Raw genomic sequence first — 13,960 nt, 5'->3', positions numbered from 1 at the left:
ACGTTGATAGGATGTAGTGATCGTAACCTTTGGAGTATCGAGGATGTAGTGATCGTAACCTTTGGAGTATCGAGGATGTAGTGATCGTAACCCCTGGAGTATCGAGGATGTAGTGATCGTAAACCCTGGAGTATCGAGGATGTAGTGATCGTAACCTTTGGATTATCGAGGATGTAGTGATCGTAACCCCTGGAGTATCGAGGATGTAGTGATCGTAACCCCTGGAGTATCGAGGATGTAGTGATCGTAACCCCTGGAGTATCGAGGATGTAGTGATCGTTACCCCTGGAGTATCGAGGATGTAGTGATCGTAACCCCTGGAGTATCGAGGATGTAGTGATCGTAGCCTTTGGATTATCGAGGATGTAGTGATCGTAACCCCTGGAGTATCGAGGATGTAGTGATCGTAACCCCTGGATTATCGAGGATGTAGTGATCGTAACCCCTGGAGTATCGAGGATGTAGTGATCGTAATTATCGAGGATGTAGTGATCGTAACCCCTGGAGTATCGAGGATGTAGTGATCGTAACCCCTGGATTATCGAGGATGTAGTGATCGTAACCCCTGGAGTATCGAGGATGTAGTGATCGTTACCCCTGGAGTATCGAGGATGTAGTGATCGTAACCCCTGGAGTATCGAGGATGTAGTGATCGTAACCTTTGGATTGTCAAGGATGTAGTGATCGTAACCCCTGGAGTATCGAGGATGTAGTGATCGTAACCTTTGGATTGTCAAGGATGTAGTGATCGTAACCCCTGGAGTATCGAGGATGTAGTGATCGTAACCTTTGGATTATCGAGGATGTAGTGATCGTAACCCCTGGAGTATCGAGGATGTAGTGATCTTTACCCCTGGAGTATCGAGGATGTAGTGATCGTAACCCCAGGATTATCGAGGATGTAGTGATCGTAACCCCTGGAGTATCGAGGATGTAGTGATCGTAACCCCTGGAGTATCGAGGATGTAGTGATCGATACCCTGGATTATCGAGGATGTAGTGATCGTAACCTTTGGATTATCGAGGATGTAGTGATCGTAACCCCTGGAGTATCGAGGATGTAGTGATCGTAACCCCTGGATTATCGAGGATGTAGTGATCGTAGCCTTTGGATTATCGAGGATTATCGAGGATGTAGTGATCGTAACCCCTATCGAGGATGTAGTCGAGGATGTAGTGATCGTAACCCCTGGATTATCGAGGATGTAGTGATCGTAACCCCTGGAGTATCGAGGATGTAGTGATCGTAACCCCTGGATTATCGAGGATGTAGTGATCGTAACCCCTGGATTATCGAGGATGTAGTGATCGTAACCCCTGGATTATCGAGGATGTAGTGATCGTAACCCCTGGAGTATCGAGGATGTAGTGATCGTAACCCCTGGATTATCGAGGATGTAGTGATCGTAACCTTTGGATTATCGAGGATGTAGTGATCGTAACCTTTGGATTATCGAGGATGTAGTGATCGTAACCCCTGGATTATCGAGGATGTAGTGATCGTAACCCCTGGAGTATCGAGGATGTAGTGATCGTAACCCCTGGAGTATAGAGAATGAAGTCATTAGTACAAAATATGTCGATTCTCAACAGTTTCGTTGAAACAACAGCTCCGAAACTAACAACGAACGCCGGAACGAAATTAAAAACGTGATTTGTACATTCTAGAGCGATTGCAATAATGATATACAAACGTTAACAGTTTGAAAAGTATGATTAAACCTTCTACATCCCATGTTCGGAGTAGGTGGTAGTAAACACTTTACATAACGAAAGTGAAAGTAGAAACAAGCCTTTAGCAGAAACTCATCCCGATGGTGCATTACCATGTTACTAAATATAACATTACTGTTAATTTGCAAAGGGAAAATAAAAGCATAGAAGAAGATTTATGAAAACAGTGTATACGTAAGTATGTGAGTTAATTATGAAAATCAGATTGATTTAACAGTGATTTAAGGTTGACGATTATTTCTTAATCAGGAATGTAAAAATACACCCAAGGAAAGAGTTTTCCTCCCGTATTTTATGACTAGTTAAACTGAGATCATATATCTCTAATAGTGTCTACAAAAAATTGCGAGATATCTCAAAGTTCAAGGGAATTAAAACAACTTGAGTGTGTGAGATTGTAAGGGTTGATAGGACTTGGCTATACATACAGTTCACCTTACATAATATCAGGTGGTGATTAACTTCCTTGCGAGCGAAAGGTCAATAGTTTTGACTAGATTGGAAGAGAGGACACCTAGAAACGGACCGGTCTGTCCTGGCGTGTTTGTGTCCTCGGGCGAGACACTTTACTGTGATTGTCCTGGGCGGCATGTGTCGGGCCTTCCCTATGTTGTTCAGTAATGTAGCCACCAGCTACTACAAATCTAAATTACCTTAGATTTAACGGGGCGATATCTTCAGCGAACCCGGAAATACAGAAGATTTGCAAATTATAGATTACATCTTGTTCCATTTAATTCATGATGAAGTATAAGAAGAATAACGATAGTTTGAATTTGTTTTCTATCAAAGGTTGACAATGGCGACATTTTCTTTCCGGAGGTTCTCCAATCGTCAAGTTTATACCGTAGAACAGGTAAGGACATCTTCATCTATCATTATTTGTCTTGTTACTCATTTTTCGTTATTCTAAACACAGGGGCTTGCGACGTTTTACATCATTATTATAAAGGCGCTTTATTAATAGATAAAATGACACTTCCCACGGCGAGGCACTAGGCACTGCCTAAAAGCGAGCGCAAGTTGATCAACAAGATGCACATTTTGAGCTTCCCGATTAATTTCTGCACTGAAGCGCGCTTTTCAAATTTGATTTATATTTAGCAAGATTTTAACAAGACGCCGACACATACACATATCAGAGAAAGGAAACTAACTAATGAAAATTACAGCTATACAAATTATTTGCATTTTATAATTGCATACTGTAAGTAAGATATTTATTTTTACATGTTGATAGGATACAGTATTGTGTATGTTTCATCGGTTTTCCCAACTTCATCCATTTCGTACACACATTTATCTGCACGCATCTCCCCTTTACTACCAGTTTAGACTTTATAATGAACAAGAATTGAACATCAACATTAATAAATATCAATAACTTGTGTACAATGTGTGCAGACACATGCATAACAACTTGGACGTCAACTTTATCTCGTCTAGTGAAAGGCTGAAAGGCCGTTATAGGGGACGTCAAACTTGCTAAATGAATTAATAAATAAAGTTAACTTTATTTATGTCTGTCTGTCTTTACTGATCTAACCAAACAGGGATGTTTGTTTACTTCATAAAAAATGTGTAAATAAAATCTTCGACAACATATCTAGACTTTAGATTTTGAAATTGATAACATTCCAAAAATAAAGGTACAATTGTTTTCCATTCAGAAATATAGAGGATGCAGTTAGTACTATTTGAAAAAAATGAATTTGTACTTAAATATTGTGGAAGAGTATATAGTTTGTAGTGATTTTTGAAGACCGTGCTTATAAGTTTACCTTATGTTTACCAACTTATAAAAGGCTACTTAACCTTTATTATTGATTTATCTATTTTTTGATAAAGCAAGGTTGACTGGCTATGTTAAAACAGAGCGGGTAAAGTTCATGATCCAAGATATCGCCATTTTTGTAAATGCTACCGAGACTATTCTTTTATACATTGTAGTTCAGAAAATCAGTATAAATGTTGTAGTTTTTAAAAACTAGATATGCCATGAGAATTTTTATAATCAAATCTCCAGCATTATATAAATTGCTCTTTTCTGAAAAAAAAAACCCAAAAAGACAAAAAAAAAAAATAATAAATAAATAAATCCGAGTTACCACCAATATGAATCCCATAAGTGCCGTGTAAGATGTTTCCTGGAAAATTTCTAAACATTTACATACTTAAATAAATTCAAACTGATGTAGTAAATACTTCCAAATATTGCAGCAGTTTCAATGCAGTTAGGAGAAGGGACAGATTTCACGCAAAATTGGGACATTTCGGCAGCTTCCGTGCTAGAGACAGTGTATTTCCGTTCACAGAAAGTGATGTTTTATTTTAGATGGTGAAAATTATAATTTTTCAACGAGTTTTTGCTTACATGCGTTTCAAATCATTAACGTATATGTTTGTTAAATTTATTTGAATATTTAATACTTTTAATATGATTTCATTTCCATATGAAAGCTTGAAAATATGTTTTATCGGTCACAATGTTTCATAATCCATTCAACGGGTCGACAATTCTCATTGCGTGCTGCATTGAGTGCATTGTGGGTAATGGAGTTCCAGCCACACTTCCGTTTATTTGTTGGTTTTGAATTACCACAAACACGTTTCTCAGGTTGACAAATCCTGATATCAACAGAAAAAACGATGTTTGTTCTGTCAAATGACATGACATTTAAGATAAAAGCAGTCAGGGTTTCAGATTCAGTCAACTGTCCTTTTTCCGATAAATACTCCCGAAAACATAGTGTGACCCACTATATTCTTTTATTTCAACTCTTTATGACTTACCACTAAAATCTATATAGTCTTCCACTATATTCTAATTACAAAACCATTTTCAAAAACAAAACTAAATGGTATTCCTTTGTATTTTTTGACGTCATTAAATGATGACATCATACATTGTTATATGACTGAGAAAATGTCTCTCATGTGGATGGCTCTGAGATGTCCTGCAGGTTTAGATGAATGCAATGTTAACCTGAAATCGGCGAATTCCTGCACGAGAGTTTAACATCGCAAATAGGTAACATATCCAGAGAATTTCCATAAGGGATGTACATTTGACCCACGAAAAGGAGACATTATCTATTTACATGCATGGCTGACCACCAGAGTCGTGCACCGAGTCAAGAAAGCCGATTAGCATCGGTTTCTGGGGAAGATTTGTAGAAAATTGTACTTGGCAAAGATTCCAAGAACACAAAACGTTCTACAGAATACCCTGTACAATGTTTCCGGTAGTATTTGTCAGAAAAAAGACAGTTGGCTTAATTTGAAACGCTGACTGCTGTTGCTCTGGCGGAATCGTAAAACGATTCTGTTTCATTTTACTTTATTTCAATCATTTGTCTTTTTCATCTCTAAACTTAAATGCCGTGTTATATAACAAAACAATTATCGACCTTTTTTAGGTTAATACGAGCTTGACGACCTTCTAAAAGTGATACTCCCCTCATATGAACCAACAAAAAGTTAAGAATTGTATGACATCATTTGATATCGTTATAAAGAGCTGAAATGAAAAAATATTGTGGTTACACAATTGATGATCACGATAAAATACCTCATTACAAATTATGACGTCATCATTTTGAAGTTTTACCGTGCAAAGTATAACATCAAACTTCTCCCTTTCATTTCAGACAAAATCATACTTCGAAATAAAACGTCACATTGCCCAACTGACAAGTGTGACATGGGATCGTATTGATCTTGTTAGGGGCCCATTTATCGTTGAAAACAAAGAGGATATGACGTCACAGAGCGAAATGGGATTAATTATACATCCGGTGGAACGACCAATACCTGGCCATTTGAGAAGTGTTTTGCCGGACGTGTTTGAGGGTGACATGGCGGACGGACCGCGTGTGACGATGTGTTGTGGTCATGCCGTCAGTAAGTTTGATTGAAAAAGCTTGTATACTGTCATAGTTGTTGTTTCGAATTTTTCCTGATGATTAAACAAACCCGCGAAAAATAGAAACAGTGTATCATGAAAAAATAAAACCATGGTTCCCTTCATCACATTCATTGAAATTACCTCCATTTTGCTTCAACCATTTAGTAAAATCGTCAAAATTATAAACATAAAACAAACAGGATGCCCTCTGGCTCACCTGGCTTTGCTTGGCTGAAATTTTTTTCCTTAAAACTAAAAGAAAAGAAATTCCAACTATCTATTAACACAACACAATACATATCTATCATCCTATTGGTCCCGAACCCTTTTTCCGTAAGGGGTCAGCCAAACTATTCATACTTCAGACCGAATCAGACCAAAAATTGTTTCCCTTTTACCTAAGGACATCGCAGACCAAATTTGGTAAAAATCCAATCATTCCTACAGGAGAAGTAGGATTTTGAACGATTTGCTCTAGTTCCCCCATTTGGCGCCACCATCCCGCCCCAAGTGACCGAGGCCCAACGTTTGTATAAAAATGGTTCCCATTCACCAAAGAATGCTGCGCACCAAACTTGTCCAAAATCCAAACATTCCTAAGGGAGAAGTATTTGGGCCCTCACCCCTCCCGCCCCAAGAATGCTGCAGACCAAATTTGGCCAAAATCTTATAATTCCTACAGGAGAGGTAGGATTTGAAAGCATTTTCTCTATTTTCCCATATTGGGTCCGGCCCTCCCACCCTAGGGGGCGAGACCCACCGTTAATGCAAAATTGATTCCCCTTCCCACAACAACGCTTCGTACCAAAGTTTGGCAAAACCCAGTCATTCCTACAGGTGGAGCCGGATCATAGAAACTTGCTAAGTTTCCCTTTTTGGGCCTCGGGGGCCGGGGAGACTGTTTATATAAATATGCTCCATTTCCTCTAAGGATGCTTTTGATCAAATGGCCATATTCTGTTGAGTTTTTTGTGACTAGTAGCGATTTAGAGGAAACATTGACGGACGGACGGACGGCGTACGCGCGTTATTCCATTAGCTTACTTGGCCAGGTGAATTTAAAAGAAGAAAAAAAACTTTACAACAATCGCGTATTGTTTTCTTTCAATCAAATTAATGACCCTAACTATAGAGTTTGATTATGACTCAATTGTTCCGGCTGATCATATCACTACAGTTCACAATTCTGAGCCATGTGCCAGAATTACTATCCTATGTCACAAATCCGCATCTGGATGATTATGGGAATTCTTGGGGAGGATACAATGGCTAGCCTAATCAATGATAATGTTGTAATATTCTCGCCCGGCTTCAAGCGATGACATTCCACATTCACAGCAAATACTAGTTTAAGATCTTACTTTAACGGCCATTGAGGTCACTTCAACTGTCCAATGCATGTGACGGTTTGTTACTTTAAACTCCTTGATGAGATTTTTTCCACTGAAACAATTTGATAGCGATAACCAGTTATTTTGGGGGAAAAGTTCAATTATTCCATGAAACATTTTGCATGTATTTCTATATCTAAACATACATTTACTTCCAGCACCTGAAAACCTTTTTCGCTTTTGTCTCACGACTCTGAAGGGCGGTATCGCCATATTTAGTTGCCAGATTTGTCGAAATATATGGACCTTGGAAGAAATCACCATCAAGGCTGTTTTGTCCGACGACGAAAGGATGTTCTTCAAACAGCGAATTAACGAAATTACAACCACTGGTTGGCATTTTATTGACAAAGGAGCTACAAATGACTTGCTACGAAACTGCGGTAGAATCACCATGGGCTATGACAATATAGCGAATGTTCCAAATATACGTGCATGTCCAAAGTGCTTCCTGTTCATAGAACACCGAGAAGGTTGCAAAACCATGACGTGTTCTTGCGGTCACGTGTTCTGTTTTAGCTGTCTCAAGGGAGCAGTTGGAGGTTCATTGCCCTGTGGTTCGTATTCTTCCGGATGCTCTGTCGCTCCTGTTCAGGAGATTCTGTAAAGCTTGATAATGAATTGTTTACCTATTACTGACGACATTTTTTATGTTTACATTGTGTTAAATTGTATGATGTAGGTAAACGTCCGATAATTGTCTATAACCACCATTTACAAATTACTCATAAAGCCAAAGAACAAATACCACTATTCATGCAATATATTGTTTTAAAAAGGGCGCCATGTTTTTTGTGTTAGATATCCGTGCATAATTATCACGTGACAATCGATGGAGTGTACAACTCCATCAAATGTCATTTATCAAGCTATAGCATGAAAGAAGTATTGTATACCGGGCTGTAGGTTAACAAACAAGGATAATGAGATACATACCTTAATGCAGTCCACAATTCGAGCAGATATAGACTTTTGTGTTAAACTATTTATACCTGGCTATAGGTTCACAAGCCAAGTTCACAAGACACATTCATTATTACGTCAGCACATGGCCGATTTGGTGAGGTTGCCAAACTTTATAATCTAAATTTGGAAGCGATTTTCTTTGTAGCCTTTTTTGATTCAAGAAAAATTACTTGAAATAACGTGATTCGTTACCATCCATTCCACACATCGAACAAATTAATTACATTTAAAAAAAAGTTATGTCGCATTGATGGCAGCCATGTTTTGTGGGTGATCATTGATGGCAGCCATGTTTTGTGGGTGATCATTGATGGCAGCCATGTTTTGTGGGTGATCATTGATGGCAGCCATGTTTTGTGGGTGATCCTTGATGATATTAATCATTACTTGGTTTGTCTTGTTTTTTGCTGTTTTTATCGCCCGTGAATAGTCATCAGGGTCATTTTGAGGCGGGGTCTCTTGTTCTAGCTGGCGATGACCTCTCTGAACAACATACGAAAGGCCCGTCGCATGCCATTCAAAGCAATTGGGGATGGGGGAGGTATATTTTCCTATTACGTGCGCAAGTAACAGAAAAAAAAATCACTGCTTTCATTACGATATTACTTTTATTGAAAATATACCATGGTTCCCTATGTACCGCCGTACTCTATAAACTTTTGTTTATTTGGGGTGTATACAAAATCGATTAAAAAAATAAGCTAAATGTGTAGACCAAATAAATCAATAAGTCAATTAATGTGTGATAACAAATGGTGTTGGTTCGTTGAGAGTTGTATGAAATGATGACGCTGTCCACAACAGATTAGGTTACAGACTTACACACAGGGATCTGAGAATACATTAGAAATTTATTGTGGGGTCGGTGGTAGGGCTAAGCCAACTCATTAAAACATAGACGTTACATATGTTTTTCGAGCTTACTTCTACTCGGTGGCCATTTCAATCTCCGTTGTTATATAAACATTTTTTGATAACCCCATATACCTATTTGTTCCATTTACCGTCACAAGTAAGTGTTACACCAGGGTATCTGTGGTTGTCTGTTAAATAATTAGAAGTATCGTTAAAAATAATAATGAAGGCATTGAAAAAGTCGCAAAAATAAAAGCTACATATTCAAGATTTCTAAACCGCAATATTTATTCTATTTTCGAGGCTTTTCTCGTTTTTCACTCTTTCGTTTAAAATTGCTATCAGAAAACAAAGTCATTGGGTAAAAATTCCATTGAACATAAGTGGATATTTTCGTTTCAAAACCATGCACATAGCTATAGATCTGAATGAAATTTATTGAAGAATATTACCAAATGTTTACTTAAAATAACAGAACAGATTTTATTTATAGAAACATCATGGTAAATATATGTTATTGATTTTGCGTGGTTTTATACTTCAAGCAACGTTTCTATTTTTGCTCCCTATTTACAGTCGATTTCCGATGTCCAACTTGATCTCTTCATGGGGTCAGACAACCCCTCTCAAATTTAGCACTGGTAACGTCACGCGATCGTTTTGAAAACAAGGTAGTTGATTTCGAAAACTCGAACGCATGATGACGGGCAGATATGACATTGACAGTAGTGACACATTAATGTAGTGTAAAATTAGTCGCCAACGATTCAGATGGGAAGCCATTTTAAGATTATAGCCGCCGGTGTTTTGTGCGCATGCGTTATCATATTTGACGTAAAAAATATATATCCAGATTGCTGATCAACAAATAAGGATTTATTTTCTATAATTTTGATTAACTTCTTTATGTGCATATCTCAGTGAAACCCAACTATCATTGTTCATAAGGTGATTTACTGTATGTATAAATGTAATAATAAAAAATCAAAAAGAAAAAAATCGTGTTATTATGATGTCGCTTTAGGATTTCATAATCAGAAGTTCTTAGATTGCTAATGCTATGATAAACATGAGCGTTCAGATTGGTAAAGTGTGGGACATTTTATAAATGAAATTTTATGAATGAAGGTAGTAGTTCCGAAATCTGTCGCTAGATGTCGCCATGGCTCAAATGGCATATACATAGTGTGTGTCAAAATGAGATAGTGTCGAAAGATTTTAGGGAGATTATATATAAAAAACTTAAGAAAATAGGAAAAATATCATTGAAGATCCCAAATTCAGTCACCTCCTACTACTGTAACCGTGCTTATTTTGGCGCATTCAAACTGAAGAACAATAACAATGTGTAACGAAATAGCACGATGAATTCATGCTTTCGCCATAACTGCTGTATCACTGGCATGAGAAATCTGCAATTAACGCAATCACATTTCAGTGTAACATTTCTAGCGTGAAAGACCCTAAAGTGATAGTTCTGCTTTAGCCTTGATATATGTACGTTTACAGTATCATGCAATGGAGTAAGCAAATACAATGCTTACTTATATGTATTGCACTGTGTTCAACGTTGCAAGAGAAAAGACCTAGCCACCTAAATATATATCACTACTGTTCATTTGACAGCGCTTTTAACAACTCGTGTTATGAATCAGGAGTTTCTGCATCGCCGTTTCATGCCTGGATGGTCTTATTGCATTACTGAGCTTCAATTCTATGTCAAAAACTTACAGATGATATTAACGTTGGTAATACGTATTCATATGATAAAGTAAAAGACGAAAACACAAACAGAACGTGTCGTTATTTCAGTTTGTATCTAAATGTTGTCAAGTTTTCAGTGTTTTGTTTGACAATAACAATCCGACATCTGAATAATATACAAGCAGCACAAGAGTTGGAAGCGTCCTAGCATGAGGAAATAAAGATATCCACGATGGAAATGGTACTATCGCAAAGAAGTGGATCTAATATTTCTGTTCTTCAAAGCACTGGTGATGCGTAAGTATTAAGTCTTCAGAACGTGACGGACATTTACACGACACTATGTAAGTATAACATGTAAGTTTTTAGAACGTGTCGGACATTAACACGACACTATATAAGTATAACATGTAAGTTTTTAGAACGTGTCGGACATAAATACGACACTATATAAGTATAACATGTAAGTTTTTAGAACGTGTCGGACATTAACACGACACTATATAAGTATAACATGTAAGTTTTTAGAACGTGTCGGACATTAACACGGCACTATATAAGTATAACATGTAAGTTTTTATAACGTGTCGGACATTAACACGACACTATATAAGTATAACATGTAAGTTTTTAGAACGTGTCGGACATTAACACGACACTATATGAGTATAACATGTAAGTTTTTAGAACGTGTCGGACATTAACACGGCACTATGTAATTATAACATGTAAGTTTTTAGAACGTGTCGGACATTAACACGGCACTATATAAGTATAACATGTAAGTTTTTAGAACGTGTTGGACATTAACACGACACTATATAAGTATAACATGTAAGTTTTTAGAACGTGTCGGACATTAACACGACACTATATAAGTATAACATGTAAGTTTTTAGAACGTGTCGGACATTAACACGGCACTATATAAGTATAACATGTAAGTTTTTATAACGTGTCGGACATTAACACGACACTATATAAGTATAACATGTAAGTTTTTAGAACGTGTCGGACATTAACACGGCACTATATAAGTATAACATGTAAGTTTTTAGAACGTGTCGGACATTAACACGACACTATATAAGTATAACATGTAAGTTTTTAGAACGTGTCGGACATTAACACGACACTATATAAGTATAACATGTAATTTTTTAGAACGTGTCGGACATTAACACAACACTATATAAGTATAACATGTAATTTTTTAGAACGTGTCGGACATTAACACGACACTATATAAGTATAACATGTAATTTTTTAGAACGTGTCGGTAGTTACATGCGATCATTGAGTTTTTGTTGATTTGGTTTTAAACACTATTAAACAATATAACAACAAAATAAACAGACATATGTTTGCATTTTGAGGTAAGAAAACAAGTTACGAACTCTATATTAATTCCTTTCTAGTACGTACAACCATTCAACCTAATTTATACAAGTATTGAATGAGATAGATTATAGAATACATTATATATACAAAATATATGACACCGTAATCGTTATTACAGCCAGCAATTATATCGAGTAACATGTATCGATAATGGGCTTTTATTAAGTTATTCCACACAAATAAGTACTCACTACAAACATACTATGTTAATCAAACGCCTTCTTAATCTTATATAACTTTGAACAGTTAAGAAAATTGATTTATATTAATATTCATTATTCCTTTAAATGATGTGAAATTCACAAGTCTGCAAGTGTGTAATAAAAGGAGCGTTATAATTCTGTTTTGGAAAATATATATTGATCAGATTGTCACGTCTGAAATTATCATAAACAAATAAGATTATATATGTTGAGCAATCGTGTGTTTACTCCTTTTGTGAAATACATGTAGTTGGTGCGCGGACTCGTGGTTATCGTGACTGTATACACGTGCGAGATGCATGCACTCGTACGTCGCCAATTATGTTGACACACATATGCGTATACGTAGTGTCATAGGGTGTCTGTTGTGCACGAGTGCATACGTCAGCCTGCACATACCACTACTGTACGCGCGTTTGATTTACTTATTGTCAAGTATCTGGATTTTTCTGTTCATTTCAGTATATATCTTCCTGCGGGTTAGAGCTATCTTCTTGCTGTAGTTTTCCTTTCAGATTACAAGCTCTTAATATCGGATTAGTATGTTTTATATGTCTTCATGCGTGCAATGATGGTTGAAGGCGTGTGTTTACATATTCGCAAGAATGGATTCATATTTTCAATGTGCTACTTACATCTAAGTATGAAGTGTTTCACAAAGAAAATTCAATTCAGTAACAGAAAAAGGGTATAATTTGATACCTTGCATATGAGCATAATTTACATTACCTATTTGTGTAAACGTCCAACCATATAATTTTCTCATCTCATCTTGGATTTAGTCATAATCTCAGCTGAATTTATTCCGCTTTATGCTCAATGTATTTGGCAAAGTGATGGGTATTTTCTGTCACGGACGGCACGGTGGATATATACATATCTGAGAGGAAAGGATGGCCAAGCGAATGTTGATAGACACGGGATGTGTTGAACTTTCGAAAAGTAGTAAGCTTGGAATAAAAGAACTGTCAATGACTAGTGCTGGGAAATACCATTCACATGATTACATGAAGTTTTAATATAATGAAAATATACAAATTCAAGAATATTTTGCAAGTCTCTTTAGTTTGACATAGGTATCACCTTGGTTGTACCATGAATCGTTTTTCACCTTTCGATACGGTTGTAGCCGGGTGCGTTCGGCTACAGCTGAGCTTGATTACCTATCCGCGCTTCGACTTTTTCCGGTAGCTTCCGCGAATCTTCGGCACCGATTTTCAAATTTCAGAGTGGAAATAACTAAGTATTTTAATTTTCTTGGTTGTTTACAGGTAAAATAGTGCAACCTGTGTATCGTTATTCACCAATCACTTTCTAAAGATATAATCTGCTGATTTTTCACGAAAACTTTTTATTTTCAATGTCGGTGATATTTACGTTGACTTTGCTGATGTATGTATGTATGTATTTCATATACCTCCCCCACCCCACCCATTCGTTACTAAATACCTTTTACATTCTGGTTGCCAACCGATCGACGCATTGTACCAACTATATTCTGTTTGTATCGTAACGGATTATGGGTTATTCTCTTGAAATGAATTGGGCGTCGATTGAGTTGTTCAATCGCAGATATATTTATTCTCAGTAAAAACTAAATTTTGTCCTTGGTGCCTTGGTTGTTTTGCTTAGTATTGGTTCTTTCCACCGGTACGTACATAACGAAACTTGTACTTCTTCTCAGTGGTGATAAAGGAACCCAGGTCCCAACAGTGTTGATTTAAGTGAGTTCCATTCGAAAATTAACAGTATTGGGAATAAATTGTGTGAACAGTATTGCTACAGATTTTAATATTTTG

The 13,960-nt window shown here is 36.8% G+C and overlaps 1 protein-coding gene across 1 annotated transcript; it reads left to right on the top strand.

Moving 5' to 3' along the window:
• Positions 1-1,876: 1,876 nt before the first annotated feature.
• On the top strand, positions 1,877-7,639 carry LOC132561473 (uncharacterized). Its single transcript, XM_060226179.1, has 4 exons — positions 1,877-1,908; positions 2,527-2,590; positions 5,385-5,637; positions 7,191-7,639. Exons 1-4 carry the CDS (start codon positions 1,892-1,894, stop codon positions 7,637-7,639), a joined length of 783 nt encoding a protein of 260 aa, XP_060082162.1. The 5' UTR covers positions 1,877-1,891.
• Positions 7,640-13,960: the final 6,321 nt, after the last annotated feature.

Source organism: Ylistrum balloti, unplaced genomic scaffold (genome assembly GCF_031769215.1).
Source record: "Ylistrum balloti isolate Yb309-2 unplaced genomic scaffold, AGI_CSIRO_Ybal_v1 Utg371212, whole genome shotgun sequence".
Taxonomy (NCBI): domain Eukaryota; kingdom Metazoa; phylum Mollusca; class Bivalvia; order Pectinida; family Pectinidae; genus Ylistrum; species Ylistrum balloti.
Note: the sequence above shows the minus strand (reverse complement) of the source record. Positions and strands in the feature narration are given on the sequence as shown.

Bases quoted from the DNA above. Each gene is read 5' to 3' on its own strand.
- LOC132561473 (XM_060226179.1), top strand. The intron at 2,591-5,384 runs GTAAGGACATCT...CTTTCATTTCAG, and splicing joins AAGTTTATACCGTAGAACAG to ACAAAATCATACTTCGAAAT. The intron at 5,638-7,190 runs GTAAGTTTGATT...ATTTACTTCCAG, and splicing joins GTGTTGTGGTCATGCCGTCA to CACCTGAAAACCTTTTTCGC.